Source organism: Cololabis saira, chromosome 17, assembly GCF_033807715.1.
Source record: "Cololabis saira isolate AMF1-May2022 chromosome 17, fColSai1.1, whole genome shotgun sequence".
NCBI lineage: Eukaryota > Metazoa > Chordata > Actinopteri > Beloniformes > Belonidae > Cololabis > Cololabis saira.
The window spans coordinates 21,879,055-21,899,563 of NC_084603.1; the positions used below are offsets into that span (position 1 = coordinate 21,879,055).

General features: G+C 38.7%; 1 protein-coding gene across 4 annotated transcripts; it reads left to right on the forward strand.

Moving 5' to 3' along the window:
* The first annotated feature begins 4,010 nt into the window (after window positions 1–4,010).
* LOC133464015 (histone-lysine N-methyltransferase SETDB1-B-like) lies at window positions 4,011–20,509 on the forward strand. 4 transcript variants are annotated; one of them, XM_061745928.1, is made up of 9 exons: window positions 4,011–4,149; window positions 10,081–10,134; window positions 10,261–10,347; window positions 10,576–10,944; window positions 13,746–13,913; window positions 14,551–14,752; window positions 14,908–14,981; window positions 17,873–18,063; window positions 19,776–20,509. In XM_061745928.1, the coding sequence occupies exons 3-9, from the start codon at window positions 10,278–10,280 to the stop codon at window positions 19,860–19,862; spliced, it is 1,161 nt and encodes a 386-aa protein (XP_061601912.1). In that variant the 5' UTR covers window positions 4,011–4,149; window positions 10,081–10,134; window positions 10,261–10,277; the 3' UTR covers window positions 19,863–20,509. The 4 variants fall into 4 exon arrangements, with proteins under 4 accessions (XP_061601912.1, XP_061601915.1, XP_061601913.1 ...); XM_061745931.1 differs by having other exon boundaries at window positions 14,554–14,752; XM_061745929.1 differs by having other exon boundaries at window positions 10,264–10,347.

The window sequence follows — 20,509 nt, forward strand, 5'->3', positions numbered from 1 at the left end:
GCACAAGAAACTACAGGAACGATGGACAAAAATGATAGCTATGAGATATTTATAATAAATAAAAATGGTAATGGAGAAGAGAGGCAGGGAAAAGGAGAGGAGAAGAAGGGTGAGAGGCACCGCGCAGCGGATCATGTCGGTGCCCCCCTGCAGCATAGGCCTATAGCAGCATATCTACCGCGAAGCTATATTTGAGAAATGCTACCTTCCTTGTGGTTCTGCGCATGCGCAGTCGATTTTCAAAGTTTGATTGCCACGCTAAATTGATAATATGGGATGTTGAATATTTGATCCTTCAAAAATACACTACCCATGACATGAATTGCATTACACTTTGTTAACATTATACGATAAAGAGAAGAAAAAAAAACAATTCTATGGCTTTATTTGATATTCATTCAGTCATCCACCTTTATTTAACCAGGCAGGTTATTAAGAACACATTCTTATTTACAATGACGGTCTGGCAAGTGACAAGGACCACTTTGAGGGAAAGGAAGTGGGCTAGGGAGTCTGCTGCGTTCCATTTACCTCGGAAGTCGGAACTGGGAACTGGGAATGACGTCACAGCCGAGTTATCAGCGTTCCAGTTACAAAGTAGGTAAACAAGTTTGTAGTTCGCATATACCACAGGAAAAATGTAAATTACACTATAGCAGCATATATATGCCAAACAATACTTGCATACGACTGATTTAGTGTGACCAAAACTAGAATGAAGTGCTACGAATTTTTACGGAGCTCTCTTCTACTGTTTATGTCGCGTTCCATTTGTCCTCGGAAGTGGGGATTTACCAGTTCCCAGTCGGATTTTTCAACTGGAACGCCCCTCGAAGTGGGATTTCCCACTGGGAAAGTGGGAGAGTCTTCACCACCCCCGAGTTCACATTCCAAGATGGCTGCCCCGGTTGTAAACAAATCCAACTGGGAACTGGGAAATCCCCACTTCCGAGGACAAATGGAACGCGGCATCAAACACAGTAAAATTGTAGCTCTACAAAAGGTAGAAAACCATTAGGGAGCATTTTTTGGCAAAGGAGCAGAAATTGGCAGAACACCGGTCTGAAGCATCCCCAGTGGCGGATATACAGGGGGGTAAGAGTCTTGCATATGTGGTTTCTTATTGGAATAACTTTGTTAACAATCTTGACTGGAAAAAGATTTGGTCGTTGCCTGCAAAATACTTAATCACTAATAAAAAGAAAGAAGTATCTTTTAAAATAATTCACAGAGTCTACCCATGTAAAGTTTTTCTTCAACGCTTCAAAAGCTGCGTCCGAAATTGCATACTTCCGCCCTAATGAGTATGCAAAATGAGTATGCAAGATTTTTTAGTGCGTCCGAAACATTAGAACGTATTAAATAGTATGCGCTATCCATACTCATTCCGGAGAAATGTTTGTGGATTGATGGACACTAGCTAAGCAGAAACTTCCCACAATGCAATACAGCAGTGTTTGGTTGCTAAGTGATACGTATATGTCATAAGTATAATATGAAGTATAATAATATTATTATATAATATTCATATTTATAATATTCGCATATAATATTATTATATAAAGTAATCTTGTTTCGGCCAGGATAAATGGGAAATAGCGGAGCGGAGCACTGCTACCGCTGCTGTGACACGTTACTTCCTCTCAACGGCAGGAAGTGACGTGTGCGCTCTTAATAGTACGTCCGAATTAATGCATACTACTGATATTTACTCAAAAGTGTGCCGAATTTAAGTATACTTTTTAGTATATACTTTTTAGTATGGCATTTCGGACGCACCGATAGACACTGTCTGTTGTTTTTGTGAAGGATCCCCTGAAGATGTTTTTCATTTATTTTGGAGTTGCTCTTTCACTACCAACTTATGGGACTATATCTGTAATTTGATTTGTGTTTGTGTTGAACCACATTTCTCACTTTGCTTTGAACATGTATTGTTTGGCTTCATTGACTATCCATCTGTTAAAAAAAAAAAAAAAAAAAAAAAAAAAAAATATATATATATATATATATATATATATATATATTATTATATATATTGCTATATATATATATATATATATATATATATAGCATTAATCTTATTATACTATTGGCAAAATGGTTTATTCACAAATCTCGTTACATTAATAAAAAGCCTCTATTTTGTATTTTTGAAAATGAGGTCAAACAATACATTAAATCCGTTAGTCTCTCCACCAATGCAAATGCCATCAAGGCCTAAGTTTGTGTGCTCTTTTTAATGTATTTCTGTAGTTCATTGTGTCCTGATTTCCCGCCGCTGAGTGTGTGTCTCCCCCTGGTGGTTGGATTGTGCTGTTTGCATTTTGTCTTTCAATAATAAAAAAAAAAAAACAATAAAAAACGTATGACACGAGATGCTACGGAAACGTAATGCTGCCACCCTGGAAAAAGAAAAAAATATCAGTATCACGTGAAAAGTTTATTGTTCCAACAATAAACAGTGGCCACTCACTAGCAGGTCATAAAAGCTCTCTGTCATAAAACATTTCCTGCAACTTATTACCATCTCAATTGCAGGAAATGTTTTATGACAGAGAGGGGGGGTATAATTTAAGGGGTACTCTAAATTTTAAGACTCGTAGAACACGAAAAAGATTTTCTATATCAGTCAGTGGAGTTAAACTATGGAACAGAATGGATTCAGAATTAAAACAATGTCCAAACATTAACCAGTTTAAAAACAAATATAAAAACATGATTTTCACGAGGTACAAAGAGGAAGGGGTTTAGCGGCTTTTAGGGGCCTATAGATAACACTATTGGGTGAATGGATAGATGAGATCTGTGTATATTTATGTACAGAAATGGGCAACAAAGTTTATGTATATATATATATATATATATATATATATATATATATATATATATATATATATATATATATATATATATATATATATAGTGTAAATAAGTATATTTATATAAATATCTATATGAGCATATGTGTAAAAATATATAGAAATATGCAACTATGTGTATGTGTGTATGTATTCATGTATAAGTGTGTGAGTATAATTACAGTATATAATAGTAATAGTAATAATAATAATAATACTGTTACTTAGCAGTGTGAGTACAGTGTGTGAATATGTATAAATACAGGTTAAATGATCAGTGAATGGGGGTAGGACTAAATAAGTTTACACTTCTTCCTACTCCTTTTTTGGCACATGTAAATCAAGTTAGCAAGTTTTAAAGGATGACATTCTTTGTTTTGGTTTGTTGTTGTTTTCTTAAACTTCTCATGCAAATAAAATAAATCAAAAAATCACTGTGCAGTTTCAGTGGGTTAGGGCCTTCTTCAGCTCTTTTGTTCCCAAACTCCTACAACGTTTTTTATTGTTCTAACAATAAACATTTCACGTTATAACGTGATACTAATATTTTTTTCTTTTTCTGGGGTGGCAGCATTACGCGTAAGATGCTCAGATGATAGGATCATTTAGTTTCAGTACCTCACAGGATGGCTCCTGGTAGCAGACAGAGTATAGTTTCTTGCATTGATTTTGGTGTACAAGATACATTACTCCTCCAAAATACCCTTGTACTTTTTTGGCTTTGTTTTCTGCTTTTGTTTTGTATTACCTAGCTTATTCTATTTGTCTCATCACCTTTTTAGTCTCTCTCGGTGCAAAATAACAGCAATTCCCCCCTTTTCTTTTTTTTACAATCTTCCCTACAAAGTACTGCTTCTTACCTGTATGTCATTCAATGTTATATGAGTTTAAAAAAGGTCTCCATTGTAAACAAGTGTAATGCTTTCTTGGAATAATGCCTTTTAGTTGACTTTGTATCAGCGAATCTGTACTGTCATGAAACTGTACCTGATCCTATGCAATTCTTCTAATAAATTCTTCAATCAATCAATCAATCACTCTGAGTATAAAAGTAAAAGAAAAAAAAAAAAAAAAAAAAAATCCCACTCCAGTCCAGGTGGGGGCGCTAGTGTAACGTGTAATGTTTACTAGTTTCTAGCCGCAGCGCTGGAGCTAACGTGTCGGTAGCTCTGTAGAGAGGCAGCCTCGAGTTAGCTGCGATCACGCTCTTACATAGTTACCGTTTATGCTGCTTCAACGGTTACGTCGCTTGTTACATGTTGAGAATACAACCCAGGACGTCAAAAAGGTAAGCTCGTAGCGTTTGCGTTAGTGGTATTTGTAAGTTATGGCTCAAGTTGCACTACAAACGCCATCGTTACAAATGAGCTAATGCTACATTTGCCGCCAAACATATCACGTTAATAACAGTTGGAAAAGAACAGCTTTATGAGGACTTTCATGCAATAACATGATTTAAAGGGCGTCCCTTAAAACCGTGGTAGCTTGAATATTAATTAGAATACTTTATATTTGTTAGTTACTGCGCTTTTATTTTCGTCCTATTGGCATACACATGCTAATCCTCGACGCAAACAAGAGGGCCGCGCCGAAGTTTTACCAATACTTTTGTTTAGCAGACGCTTTTATCCAAAGCGACTTACATCTGAGAGAAACGCACAAGCAAGAATTTGCAAAAAAAAAAAAAAGCATGGTATTTCGTGTACAGCTGGATAGTGTATAAAATAAGTCATAACTAGACTGTAAATGCTGATGCAACGTGATGTGTGTGTGTGTGCTCAGCTTACTGTCAGTTTACCCTCATTTATCTTTCTGTACCAGAGAGATAAGAGGTTCTTCCTCGCACATTAACCCTCCTGTTGTCCTCATTTTCTGTATACACCCTGTGTGCTCCGGGTCAAAATGACCCGTCTTCACTAAACCCTCTATTATAAGCAGCTTAATTGAATTTTAAACACCACATTTCATTTGCTTGAAGAAACACCTTGTCCTTCACCACAAAATGTGTGAATACCTGAGTTTCCCCTCTTCACTTGTATTTCTATAGCTTAAGAAAAAGAAATGATTGACGTTTTGACCATGTTATTTTTCAAATTTTTTGAAAGGAAAGTCTCTCTTTCAGCTTCAGAGTTTTCTTCTTCTTCTTCTGAAGATTATTGATCATGCTCCGGGTTATATTCCTCCTAATCTTCTGAGACATCCTCCATTTCCTCTTCCAAATCAGAGTTGTCTTGATGGACATCTGCAAAAATGCACACACACTAAAACCTTAAAACACAGAGTACAAACAATTAGTAAAACCATGACTAGGGGTGTAACGCTACACTAATCTCACAATACGGTACGATACACAATATTGAGGTCACGATAACGATACGATATTATAGCAGTATTTTTTTAACAACCTTGCATGAGGAACATATGACTGGAACAAATGGTATTTTATTTGAAAGATACAAAACAATGCTGTGCATTTTCCCTATGGTTACAGTTTGTAATGCTTTATAACTGTTTAAGTTTTAAAGAGAAAGCCAGGCCAACCCTTTTCCACAAACTGAACTAAAAGTAAATGTCAGTTTTGCATTATGCATCTTCAGTTTCATACAAGTAAAAATATTTTGCCACAAACTGAATAGTTTCTCTCATGTATGATTTGACTTTTTTCTTTTCCAGAAATTTAACTAAAATTAAATAAATAAATAAAAGTAAATAAATACATACAATTTTTCATCATGAAAAAGATTGATTCATGCTCACCTTATAAGTGTAAGAGGAGATTAATTTTTATTAAGAAGGTTATTTTGGTAATTCAGGGTTCATTATTTTATAAATATATTCTTTATATTCTGATGTAAATCAGGGACTATAATTACACTAGTCAGTTAATCTGTAGTTGTTAATACTGTATGTTTTAGATTGGGCGGAGTGATACAGCACAAGCTGCTGTGTTGATGTTCTAAAATCCTACGCTGTTGAGCGGACATTAAAGTACACTCCAACTCGGAAGAAGTTTTCCCGTGTTTATCCTACTCACGACCCGAAAAGGGTTTAATTTAATGAGGTAAGGCTTAACTCTACACCAGATTTAAAAGTTCAGAGCTCAAAACCCCGCTAGAGTCCCGTGATTGGGACCGCAAAAAGGTACTACTTTCTTCTGAGCGGAGTAAGATTGTGGTCCGCGGGTCGAGGCGTGGTCGCCACGCGCGGTCGGATGCGCGTTACTAGTCAAAACAATAGATTAATATTAATAACCCAATATCGCGATACACTTTGTCACCTCCACGACACGTTTCGTGGCATTTTTGTATCGCGAAATTTCGTGGCACGATATATTGTTACACCCCTAACCATGACACTCCGAATAATGACAGACAACATAAAAGAATTATAGCACACAAACGCATTAGCTCACATATAAGCACATAAACACAAACAGGTATAAAAACAATAAACTGAGCCCTATACCAGATTATGACAGCATGTTTGATTGTCTAGTAACCACTGTTTTATGTTTTTAGAGAATGAATGAAGAGATGTGATGTTTCTTAGTTGTAGGGGTATAGTGTTCCAGGTACAAGCTGCTCGACAGGAAAAGGCCGACTGCCCAAAGGCACTTTTCCTATGTGCAGCTCTGGTAGATTAGTTTTGAATTTGTATAATAAACTCATTGAGTGGAGGGGGGGCCAGACCATGAAGAATTTTATAAACAAGTAAAATGTCTGCAAATTTAATCATATTTCCCCAGTTTAAAAAAACATATTTAGTTAAAATATTACAATGATATAAATTAGACTTTTTGTCCAATGTTTTCAAAGCCTGCTTATAGAGTTTTTCCACTGACTGTAACACGGTCAGTGGAAAACACGGTTTTCCCTCTTCACTTGTATTTCTATAGCTTAAAAAAAGAAATGTATGCCGTTTTGTGCTGCATGCCTGCCGTGTTGGTTATATGCTGCTGAGGACCATGTTATTTCTCAATTTTTTTGAAAGGAAAGTCTCTCTTTCAGCTTCAGAGTTTTCTTCTTCTGAAGATGATTGATCATGCTCCGGGTTATATTCCTCCTAATCTTCTGAGACATCCTCCATTTCCTCTTCCAAATCAGAGTTGTCTTGATGGACATCTGCAAAAATCAGCTCTAGAGCCTCTTCAGCGTTATATCGCACACTCATGGCGTCAGCACAGAGCCAATTCGGGGTCCTGTCATCTGCAGCACCTTTGTAACCCCTTGAAATCCACAAAAAAGAGCAATCTCCGAGAAGACCACCTGATTTGTCTTGTTTACTTCTGCTACTGATTGATCTGAGACACAACTAAAACATTGTAACATTCAGGGGATTTTTTATTTTTTGGTTTTTAACACAGTGGCGGGTCATTTTGACCCGAGGACAACAGGAGGGTTAAAAAAGCAATAAAGCCTAGTCTCTTACACAGAGGAGTCAGAACTCAGCGGAGCAGGCTGACGTCTCTTTCTGCAGAGGACTATTAAATTCTGTCCCAGTCTTCTGTCCTTCTTTAACTTGGGGGTGATCAGGTTCGATCACAACAATAAGTACTGGTCAGGTGCTGCCATGCTAGTGTTGGGATCTTTTTTTCCTTCCCACCCAACACAATAGTCCCTATATTCAGCAAAACTAGGTCTTTAATTCCTAGTTTTCTTTTTGTTTCAAAGGGGGTCGACTGAAGTGTAAGAGGTATCCCTTAGTTACAGCTTAAACTTGAATTATACCGCCCTTTAAATGTGTTGTGTGTGTGTGTGTGTGTATGTATGTATGTATGTATGTATATATGTATATATATATATATATATATATATATATATATATATATATATATATATATATATATACGTCCAGACAAATGTCCTGTTGATGAATGATCTCTATTTCTGCACAGAAACAGATCATATATCATACATGTCCCTGAAATGAAAGTATGTGTAAACATTATTAAAATATGTATTGGTTTACTATGCAAATCAATAATAATTCGCCAATAAAATTACAGATATGTCATGTCCGGTTTGTATGTTGTTCACACATTTTAGGTGTAGTTAAATCATTTATTTGATGTGAACAAAATTATGTTTGCATTACAGAAATATAGGAAGGTTTTCTTTTCCCTTTTGCTAAGATAACAATACTACTAATAATAATTGGTACGGAATTGAATTGGTGAAAGAAATAGTTTTTATAAAGTCAAGTTCAAAGACTACTCCTAAATGCCTGATCTCATTTGAGACATGCAGATCGAACAGCCTGGGGGTGAGGTCAGTTAAACAATATCTATCAATAGATTTAAGAAGAAAGAGAAATGCTAGAGAGAAAAACACTCAGTGAGGCTGAGACTTTCACACCTGTGGCCCGTTTGTTTTGTTCTGATTCAGGGGCTAAATCGATAGTTGTTTCCTTTCTCGTTTGTGGCGTTTGTGTTCACAAGGCAAACGTCTGTAGCGGTTCAAAGCTGTTCACAAATGCCATGCGCGAACCAACTGTTCTCTGATTGGTCAGAAATTAACGCGGAAGGAGTTCCCTCTTCCGCACCCCGGGAAAAACAACACGCCCCTTTCACAGAGAGGAAGCAAAGCGCAAGACCGCCACCGGCTTTCCCATTCATTTATGTGCGACCGCTCTCGTCGTAGAGCGGAGCTCGGCGGGGGGCGAGAGGCCGCCTGCTGCAGCATTAGCGCTGTGCAAACCCTGCCCGAATTGAGCATCCGAGCGCGATTGCTGTGTTCAGGTATACCAAACGATCCGATCTTTAGGGGGAAGCGCTCCCTGTTCCGGAACAACTGCTCCAAACGGGACAGGTGTGAAAGCTCCCTAAACTTATTTCTTGAAAGGGTAGCACACCAGCCGTAAAGTACGACCAGTCTGCCCCCAGGAGGGTTTATTTAAAGACATAGAATGTGGGTGTGGAATTACAGAAGAAAAGGGTGTAGGACTACAGGTTGTACAACCAGGAAGTAGGCGGGGTGTGGGTGTGGTGTGGACCACAGCATCACATAGTTCATTAATAAATGTTAAGGCAGATGGAAAACTACTGGCGTCTGCCTGTCCCAAATACAATTGTTGATTCTATTGGCCCTTTTCGACTAGTACCTCAGCGCGCAACGACTCGGGACGGCTCGTCTCGCCTCCACCCGCTTTGTCCTCGTTTGTTTTTCGACACCCAGGTGAGAACTGGGCGGGTTGGAGCGACGCTGCTGTGATGTATTTGATTGTGTGATCTAAACAGAGATGACAACAACACTAAAGATGTAGAACCTGGAGGAGATGATATATGTGCTGGTGTTCGATATCAAGTTAAAAAATGAGTGAAAGAAGCTTCAAGCGGCAACGTTTTTTTTTTTTAATTTTGTTCATCGGCGCTGATGAGAAATAAAGCCTGAATTATGGTTCCGCGTTAAATTGACGGCGTAGCCTACGGCGTACGGTGCGCGTCGCCGCATACCCTACGCCGTAGGTTGGTGTAACGCAGAACCATAAATCAGTCTTCAGCTGAGAGCCGCGGGTGGCTTAGAAGTGACCGAGAGCCTGGTGGATCTTGTCGTTCCTTATCGCCCGTCTATATCCCTTTTTTACTTCTCTCCTCAGCCACCAGGTTTATGAACATCTGCACCTCAGAGTTGGATCACCAAAATGACTTTTGCGCTGCCATTGCCTGTCGGATAAAATGAGGAAGCCGCGGGCTGCTCTCGCGCTGACTCCCTGATTCAAACGTCTGACGGCCCCGCCCCCCAACCAATCGGTGACGTGTATTGTGATGACGTCAGATACAGGGCCGACTCAGCACGCTTAGAACCTCGGCAACCTCTGTACAGAAAAAGTACCTACTTGGCCAGCCTCTACCCGTCCCGGCCCGTAGTGGAAAAGTGCAAGACGGGGGCCTGGCGAGTAGAAGCGCGCAGAGTAGGTACTAGTCGAAAAGGGCCATATGAGGAGACCTTGACCTGTCCAGGCACTAGTGCCTGGCAGGCCGCTCTCCCTACAAGAATGAAAACTGATAACATCGAGGTCAAGGCTGAGGAGATAGTAAAAATGGAGCAAAAGTATAAAAGAAATAAAATAAGGCCTTTACAAGCATGAGTATATATTTTCCCTCATTATAGTGTTTAGGGAGAGTGCCAGCTATAAGACGACAAGAACTGTGATGGGTAATATTGGAAAAAAAAAAATAGAAAGATCTCTGTATCAAATAGAAATATTTTCTCTGTCTCAGGTAAAACTTTGAACAACTGAAGAGTCCAGACTTGCTTGCCCCATTTTCTGCTAGGTAAGTAAAATGTTTTTAAACATTTCTGTCCTCCTCAGATATAGTACATCATTTTCAGAATAACCTGAGGGATAGAAGACATCTATTCATGTTTGGAGCTTTTATTTTCAATGTTATGATTTCCAGAAGGTTTTGCAGGGGTTATGGAAGTGGATGAATTGCCAAGAATGGTGAAGATGAATATCTGCACCGTGAAGGTTGAAAATGATCATGGTTAGTGAATATTTGTGTTGTTTGAGTGCTAAACATTGTATGTTTAACAATGAAGTGCAAGTTTGGGATTATTTCCAATCCTCACAAGTGATATGCTCATTACATACAAACACTGATGCAAACTATTTCTTAATCCACATTTAAGATGCTTTATATTATTTAGATTTTTCTTTGATGCAAATAACAATGAACGCTTATTTTGTGATTTTTATTTTATTTTTCCCACAGAAGAAATATCTGACTCTAAATACGGAGCCTTTGTCTCTTCAAATGAAACTCCCAATGAGACGAGACATTGGCAACATGGTTTTCACTCTCTGAATCTACACAAGAGAGCAGTAGTAGTTTTGAACAGACTTCCTGAATACATAAGTGATGCTCTATTACCTGTGGAAGAGCAGTGCGACAGTGAACATGATTCTCATGGCAACTCTGATTCCGATATGCTTTGGGAACCAGACGGGGAGTCTGTGGATTCTGATTTTGCCTCAAAATGTACAAAATCCACCTCAAAGAAAAAAGAGAAAACTTCTAATTCTCCAAAGTGCAGCACAAAGGATTCGCCTGCAGCAGCAACAAGTAGCAGTGGCAGCAATGGTAAGACTAACCCACTGTTTTGTTTCAAGTAATGCAGTGTGCTTTATAGGTTATGGATTTTTATGCCAGACAAAACTTTTTGTTAGGGATGTCCCGATCAGGTTTTTTTGCGTCCGAGTCCGAGTCCTTTGATTTTGAGGACTTGCCGATACCGAGTCCCGATCCAATACTTTTATAAAACAATAAAAAATGAAGAAGAGAAAAGAAAATTATGCAGGATGACCCTTTTATTATATTTTAACATGTGTACTGTAAACTGAGCACATAGGAGGTAGGCAGCTTGAACATTCTTAAGTCAGTATAAAAAAAATTTCTTTTCTTCTTTTTTTTTTTTTTTTTTTAGCATAGGGCTGCTTCAGCTTCAAAACAAACAGGCGTGCTCTGCGCGCATGCGGTGTATGGCTGCCGCTCCGAGCCCACTACTCCACGTGTGCGTTGATTTATGGTCCCGCGTCACACCAACGCAGAGCCTTCCGCGACGCGGAACCATAATGTCGGCGCCGCAGCTCCGCTTCAGTCCTGGGGCCTCATCTATAAAGCTTGCTTGCGCAGAAAAAGCGCCTGAAAGTTGCGGAAGCCACCATCTACGCAAAGCCTCGGATCTAAAAAGAAAAAACTAACCGATGGCTGCCACTCCAAGCCCACTACTCCACGTCGAAGAGGAAAAAAGAAAGTGTTCTGATTAAAATAAGGAAAGTTGGACTACCGTATATAACAATTGCGTTCATAAGGATAAAGTTTTTAAAAAAAATTAAAATTAAAGAAATTGTCTCTTCTCCCCGTGTGTGTCTGCCTGTCATGCACGGGTACTTGGGCGCATGTTGTTTACTTTTAAGCCGGAATTATGGTTCTGCGTCACACCAACGCAGAGCCTACGCCGTAGGGTCTGGCGTAGGGTGCGCGTCGCCGCGAACCCTACGCTGTAGACTCTGCGTCGGTGCGACGCGGAACCATAAATCAACGCACACGTGGATGTCGGCGCCAGTGAGTATTTTCACCGGACATTTTGACCGGAGAGATTATAAAATAACGGACTTGGGCATATTTTACCGGACAAAGTCCGCCAATTACCGGACAACGGAAACCCTGATAGATATATATATATATATATATATCCGATTCCTGATCGGCTCATAACGTCCGAGTCCGGATCGAGTCTGCAATCACGTGATCGGCCCCGATTTCCGATCACGTGATCGGATCGGGACAACTCTACTTTTTGTGGCAAATCTATTACCCTGGAGCAGTTTTTTACGTAGTTTTTAGAGTTCTTTTCATCTGGTAATAACTAACTAAAGTTTTAACATGTAAAAAAAGTGACATGTTAGGCATGTAACCAGTGACTTAAAAGATCATTAAGATAGAACAAACCATTAATGGTGCATCTCTTGCGTCTAAAAGGGGATTTAAATAAATACCTGACTATAAGAAATTGTATATATTGTTATATTTGCATATTCATTGGCTTGATAGTTGTGATAGTCAAAAGACTCGAGACATTTTTGCATTTAGTTTCAGAGAAAATCCTTTAATTTGCAGTTTGTCATTGTTCATGGTTAATGGTGAGATCAGATAGCAGGAATGTTCCTGGTCTCCAAGTGGAAATATAAACGTGGTTTGTTCCCCTAAAGCCAAATTTATACTTCTGTGTGAAAGCTATGCCGTAGCTAAGGCGTACGTCTGAACCCGACAGAAAAGGCTATGTGTTGCCTGACATGAACCTCTCTAAATGTAACTACATGTCACATTGACACGGACCACAATAGTTGTGAGTGGTAGATTTGTTTAGTTTAGTTTGTGTAGTATATTGTTTTGCACAGTTTTAAAAATATACAGGAAATATCAAATATAAATACCATAGGTGCAGGAAGAGGCAAAAAACCCAATGGGCTTATTTGAAGCCTCCACCGAAGTTATTACAATTTCATGTGTTATAAAGAACACAAGATTAACATACAAAACAAAAAGTATAACTACACAAAAGTGATGGCAAACTAATAATGCAATATATAAATAATAAAGAATAAAGACAAAAAAATAAGTGTTACTTATATTGACTCCTGATCAAATAAGACGGTACATGTCACTATGAGTGAAACGCACAAAAAAAAGAACATGATACATGTACAACATTACATTGGGTAAACAGTTACAAAACAGCAGTCAGGTGGTCCTTCAAACGTATTTTGTAACATTTCAAAGAGGAAGAGCTTTTTGCCAAGTGGGAAAAATCATTCCACAATTTAGTGCCCCTAAATCTCACCGAAAATTGACCTTATCAACAAGCAAATTCTGTGGTGTAGGTGTAATAGCTGCCTTGAGCTGACAGCTGACTTGAGGAAATTATTCAAACTAGAACATTTCTGAAGAAATTTTGAAGGGGTGCCAATGATACTATCACAATATGAGCGCAGAGAGGTCCCTGCATCATTTAAAGTGAGAGAAAATATGTGTGTTTAGTTAGAAGACAAGGGCGATCAGGAAGATCAAGGTGCAAGAGAAGGTATAGGGGGATGATGAAGAAATGAGCCCACGGTATGCACGGAGTAGGGCAAAGGTAATGAGTAAGCAGAGAGCAGTCCTTTAATTCCTGTGAGACAGACGGCTACACATATACACCTATTACTTGTGATAAATGTTTTGAAGTACTGTAATTCACTATTTCCATGACTTTTTTTGTTATTAAAATATATAAATGTATGTATTATACGGAGGAAAATAAGGGTATACTAAAATCTCATCAGTTTTGGTTCCATGTAAAATAACTTTGTGTGTCCTGTTCTTTTGCCCCATGTTTCCAGGAGGAAACCCAATCATAGTATCATCAGTTTTTGGCCATTGCTCGAAGGAAACCAACAATGTTCGTCCTGATTTGCCAGAAGTACAGATCACAGTAGACATGATGGTCCTGGCCAGGAAAAGAGCCATGAGGTGGCAACGGGGAAAAGTAATGGATATTGTTTTAAAAGGTAAGACATTGATATAGAAACATATTATAGGTTCAAAATCTTATAGAAAACTGACGTTATTAAACGTGTGGGGGGGGGTACGAATTTACTTGTTTTTTGGGGGGGAAGCAATAGCAAGTAGTTTTATTGTCGTTGGTTTTTATACGTAAAAATTTTGCTTCTGTATTATTGTTGTTGTTTATTATGATAACAATTTTTTTAATTTTTTTAATTTAAAAATATGCACTTGATTTTTGTTGGAATAACTTTCAGCGCTCTTTTCTTGTATGTGTTTTTTTTTTTTTTTTTTTGCACAAAAGTTGTCCTTATCTCTTTGATTCACTGTGACCGGAAAAAGATAAAGCATTCAGGAAACGATTGCGAATTAGCGATCACGGGGGGTACTGCACCGCGGCGAAATGGAGAGACGGAGAAGTCCGAAGGGTTCACGACAGCGTCACGGCGACGTTGTGTGCTCTGCGTTGGTTTGACGCAGAACCATAATTCAGGCTTTAGTGTTTTTAATGTCGTAGTTATGTTATGATTAAGCTTTCGTTTCTCTTTGTGTAAAGGAACTATACATTCAAACTCGTAAAACAATGATGAATCAAAAGAGATGCAACCATTTGTCAAGGCTTGTTCTTTTTTTCCTTCCCAGAAGATGGAAGATTAAAGTACAAGGTCGGTTTTGAAGAAAAAGGAAGGAGTTTGGTATCAGGACATCACATTGCCTTTGATACCACACCCAAGCTGGAGGAGCTCTATGTCGGTGCTCGCATTGTGGTTTCATCAGCAGATGACGCGCAATGTTTCCAACCCGGTGTCTTGGCTGAACTTCCAAGTAGAAAGAACCGCTTAAGGTCTGTGTTTGAGTGAACTGATGCATCTATGACCCACAAAATTGTTGATACAGTTTTAAAATAATTAGTATTGTCACTTTTCTCTGCAGAAAACCTCTTATAAATGCTTATTAACAACGGTCGTATTTGATACAAATGTATTTTAACTTTCGCAGGTTCTTGGTGTTCCTCGACGATCACACACCAATTTATGTTGGTTTGCCTTCTCTTCATCTGGTGTGCAGACCATGTAAGTTTCTTTTTTTTGTCTTATTTGATGAAGTCAAGATGGTTTTGTTCCAATAAGAAATGTCAGCATTAATTTCCATACAGAGTTGCATTGATGATCGGAAAATTGGACATATATTTCAAAATGGCTTAGGTACAACCTTCAGTGGGATCAGATCTGGTCTCTGGTGGCCAGTCCATATGTGAGAATGATGCCATAAGCTCCCCAAACTACTACAAACTATTTTACAACATTTTAGCTCAATAATGAGTAGTTTTGTCATCTTTTGGCATATGCTCATTCTATCAGGTAGGAAGAACTTGCATCTATTAATGAGGGGAAAAATGGTCATACAATCTAGTCAGGTTTTTGTCAGACCTCATTTTTTATGCACATAATACTGACTAAATTTACATGGACACATACATAATATCCTGACTACGGTGTTTACATGAGTTGCAATGAGAATATTCATTTCATATTCTGGGTTTACATATGGAGGATCGTAATATGTTTGAGATGTCCTTTATATCTCCTACACCTTGTGCTCGCTTTGCTAGGATGCACACAGGTAAAGCATAAGCTGTCAGACATTTTGACGTCTTCCAAACTACAACTTAAACATTCACTAGCTTTTGTTTTAGCCATGATGTGCGCTCGGATGCATTTCTCAGCAGGCATACAAAAGTCCGCATGAAAGGTTCTGGGGTTTTCTCCAGATCTTCATGCAACAACATAAAATACCTGCCCATAATAATAATTAATGATACTATACCATCATGTTTTTGTTCAAGTAAAGTTTTGGTGCCACAAAATTCCATGAAAACTCCAAAAGGGCATCATATTGCAATTCAAATTTTTACATGAATTAATAATGCAGCTATGAGCAGTATAATGCAAATGCCTTAATCTGATTATTGCTTATTATAATAAGGTTGCTGTTTACATGGTAGTTTCATATTCAGAGTATGGCCTAAATGTGATTTTAATATTTGAGTGTTGCTGTCCACTAGTATAGCGCTAATTGAATACTCTTTTGATTATAATATTCTTAAAGGTATTATCCATGACTTTTGGAGAGCTAGCAAGATTTGAAAGTGGCACCTCCTCTAAGCTCCGCCCCCTCCTCCCCCTCCCAGCTTTAATCCTGTAAAAACTCTAACCAATCCGTTTCATTCGGTCCGAATGAAACGGATTGGTCCAGGACCAGAGGCTTGGCAGGGGGGAAAGAACCAATCAGATGCCTTCATGCCGGTTACAGGTGAATGAGACATGGGGTAGTTTTGTTGAAAATGTGCTGTCCAAAATGTGCTGTCCAAAATGTGCTGGAAAACTCGACTCCGGCAAATGCGCGTTCCCCAAAGTTTGTGGGGGCGTGGCTTTGGACGGAGCGCTGACGGGAGGGGGAGGAGGGAGGCGGGGCTTAGAGGAGGTGCCACTTTCAAATCTTGCTAGCTCTCCAAAATCATGGATAATACCTTTAACTAACTTACCCCTTTGGAGGTATAATTGGCTTCTTTTGACTATTTTAGAATTTAGCTCTATATTTCACCTTAAAAAAACCTTGACTTGTTTGGTATCGTTTTTTCAATAAAACCTCCCCTGTTTGAATTTACAATCTCCATTTTGACAAACTAACTTATTGGATCTAAAATCCCACAAAACTTAAAATCAGAGCTGGAAAAACTTTATTTCTTTTAATATTGTGAATATGACAAACATGTTCAATAAGCCATTTTTATAGGTTAGAATGGAAATATAAATTGTAAATTTCAAAATCTTGTGTACAAATTTCGCAAGAAAGTTTTTACATGTTTTACATTAAAATGCAGGCAAGCCTTCACACCTTTTTGGGATTTACCAAAAAATTCCAATGTCAAATAAATCCCACAGAAATTATTTGTGCCACTTGAAAATATTTTGTTGTTCATCCCAAGACAGAGATTCACACGTCCAGGTGTGTGTCTCCTCCTTTTATCCACAGTCTCTATAACTTGTACAATATTTATCATACCTCCAGGTTTTAATAGACATCGGAACGCAATTTAAAAACTAGCATACTAGCACACAGTTCCAAGTCTCCACTTCAGATAAAAGTTGAAATGGAAACTTAGCGAGGCTGCGTCTGGGTGCTACATCATCGTAAATCGATCATGTGATTTGGATGTGTGGGAACTGCATGATAGATGCTTCACTTCGTCCACAGCTCTTTTTGCCCATCAATCCCTGAACATGGTCTCATTTGGACTCATCAGACCACATCACCTTTCTCCATTGCCTTAGATTCCAATCTTTGTGCTTCCTCCAAAAAGCCCCTTTTCATCCCTAATTAGCCTCCAGGATTTTTGGAGGTGTCGATGTGGCAAAACCTGTCCAGTTTCAGTACTTTGAGTTCTCTTCAAACATTTACCTGCTACTGTTGAGTTCCCCAAATGTTGTGAATGATCCCCAATGATCCCACATTTTTTTTCCTGACCAGATCTTCCAGCATTTATTAATGTGTTAGGACAGTAGTTTCAACAATCGTTTGTTTAATGCAGATCACTAATTTGGCCTTTTTGAAATGACGACCACAGGATGTCTTTTCCACATAGTTGTTTAAAGAAAAGGAAACATGAATTAGCGTTAAATAATTTGTTGCAATTTGAAACGTATTAATCGATGAGTGGCTTTTTCCTACCTACCCACCTATTTAATTATTTAGCTGTTGTTTGTTTTTGGTGTGTAATGATGGTTTACTAGGTTAAGCTGGAAATATAACTGTCATATCTTTTTATGTTTTTGAATAACTGACTAAATTGATTAAGAGCTCCCATTTTCAAATTCTTTGAGGTGCAGAGTTGACTGTTTTGCCTTTGCAGGTCCACATCAGAAAGAAGAGTAACAGAACTTTTTCATTTTTCTCTCTACAGTGGACGATGTTTTAGATGATATCCCAGAAAGCCCTCACAGGGTGTTCTTGGTGCAATATCTGAAGAACTGGCCATACCCACATTTAACCCACTACAAGGTTGGGCAGAGCATTAAGGTAGAATTAGATGGAGTCCAGACGGAGTGTGAGGTGGAAGCGGTTGACTCGAGCTTGATGAACGTGGTCTTTCAGGTAAGAATCTCTTTTGCTGATGTTTTTGGAAAACTTTTCTAAGTTAATAAGTCATTATTTTGGCCTATCACATTTTCAGGATTGCTAGAAGCAACCTCACTTTTGCATGTCACTTAGACATGTATGTTATTTAACTAAATTAATGAGCTGCAAAATCAGTGTATGGAAAAACTATGCTACACTGACTGGTTTCAAAGGAATGAGGGTGGTCACTAATAGGGATGCTGCGATCCGATCCGCGGATCGAAAATATGCTGCGATCCAGCCAAAAAACACGGATCGGATCGTAGTGCAGGGGAAAACTGCGATCCTAGCGCTGCGATACTAGCAGTCCATACCAAAAGTCTGCTCCAGCTTTTCCATCCAGGGAAAGGGAGGGAGGGGAGGGAGAGCATACATGAAAACAACAACCGAGAGAGTGGAGAGAATAAAATGTCAGCGGGGTGGCAATACTTTAAAGTAAAGGATGAAAAACTAGAAAGGCAGAGTGAAAAAAGTGTGAAGCACAAGTCTCACGCGGTGCTGCTGATGCAGGTCAGTTTAAAGCCCCTTTCACATAGACGGGGCTTAAAGTATTCCGGCACAAGTTTTTTTTTCCGGCGTGCGAGTTTGACTGCTTTTATAAAAAAAAAAAAAAAAAAAAAAAAAAAAAAAAAGAATGAAAAGATGAGTAACTTTAACGGTTTACATATAAATATGTGTTGATAGGCTACGGGATATTGTCAGTTTGAGTCAACCAAGTTCGTCTACCAATGGAATGAGAGGAAAGCAGCTCTGGCTCAACCAAACTAACACTAGCCAATCAGAAGTAGAGCTGGGCGGGTCTTTGACGGCAGCAGGGCGCAGAGCGGTGCGTTTCAACCTGCCTCACCGACTTCAAGATGGAGAAAGAATTAATGAATGTCTGTTTATAAGAAACTTTTTGCCCAGAAGAAAAAAGAGCGACAAAAATATACCCATAACCATGTTCTTCTCTCGAAAAAACACACCTGCACCGCGGGCTTTAGAAGAAAAAGACGCTACAGAGCTGAGTCGGGATGCAGCGGCTCAGAAGAGTAGAGAAATACGTGCAAAGCGGGGCTGATCTCCGCAATTTGAAGCCTTGTATAATAATTGTAAAAAAAAAAAGGGTTGCTACTATGCGGATATCACTTATCACGGGTTCTTTTTGGAACGTAACCCCCACGGAAAATAAGGGATTACTGTATATGAATGTATATGAACTCATGGCATACATACCTGTCAAGTTTTGGATTTAAAAATAAGGGAAATTTTCCGCCACCCGCTGTCCAACCACAGCGGGTAGTTGGGTCCAAAGTTGGATCGCAGCATCCCTAGTCACTAACATGATATAAAGGTTTATTTGTTCAAATTCAAAATACAGGCATGTGAGTTTTGGTCCGATATATGCTCAGCCACATTGCAAATTTCCAAAGTGTGATTGGTATTCAAACTGGGTATAAGTCACAAGTTAAAATATTGATCTTCATTTAAATAATGAGATCTATAGACTCTAATTGTAAACCTGCACAGACTTCACTTAAAGCTTCTTTTTTTAGTTTAAAGCCGCCATGTAGCCATGTAGGAGAAAATGCATCAAGCAGATTTCTGCAGTATTCTGTTGGTTAGATGATGTTGTCAGTAGGTGGCGATATAAGCTAAATGATGTGCCCCGGCCAACCTTATTTACTCATTTCTTGTCTTTGTTACAGGATAGTCAATGTAAGGAGTGGGTACACAGAGGCTCCGTACGGCTGGAACACATGGCCAAGTTTTTGGACCTGAGGGACACCGAATAAGCCTAAAACAACTTCAAAGAAGATCAAGATCAAAATCAACTGTACAGACAAAGGGGCGCAAAATTCACCTGAGAAAATACAATTTCATCACATTAAAGCCCTTGGCAACATGGTTACATAACTGTTAAAGTAGGCGTCTACGACGGTCCTTTTTTTTTTATTGTTTGTTATAGCAATATGATGGCCCAACATTGATTGACTGAACATGCAGTTAAACCATGTGTACCATGGAAACGTTGTGCCTGCAGCAGTTTCATTGAGTAATTGAAAACCTTTAGACCGATAATTACTGATTCTTGTAGGTTATGCTTTCCTATTTTGTATCAAAACCGGTGAGGATGCTCATGTAAGCTTCCTAAACCCTGTCTGTTTTATAAATGTCTTTATGTGAATCTGGGTATTGACGAGTGAAATCTGCAGGATTAGATCAAAGATTGCGGCAGTTGCCTATTCGACACTCCTGTGGCTTTTAGAATGTAAATACTTTAATCTCACTTTCCGTGTTTTTTTTTTTTTTAGTTTATGCCAATAACCTGCCCCCCCCCCTTGATATCTGACTTGGTTTTCAGTTATTTCTGTGCATTACTCAGATTCTCATCACTGTTGATTTTGTTGTTTCCCCTATGAAAATAAAGTTTAACTGTGTA

Coding starts and splice junctions, on each gene's coding strand:
- LOC133464015 (XM_061745928.1), top strand. CDS start 10,278: ATGGAAGTGGATGAATTGCCAAGAATGGTGAAGATGAATATCTGCACC. Junction 14,753..14,907: donor AGTAGAAAGAACCGCTTAAG/GTCTGTGTTTGA, acceptor TAACTTTCGCAG/GTTCTTGGTGTTCCTCGACG. Junction 18,064..19,775: donor TGATGAACGTGGTCTTTCAG/GTAAGAATCTCT, acceptor TCTTTGTTACAG/GATAGTCAATGTAAGGAGTG.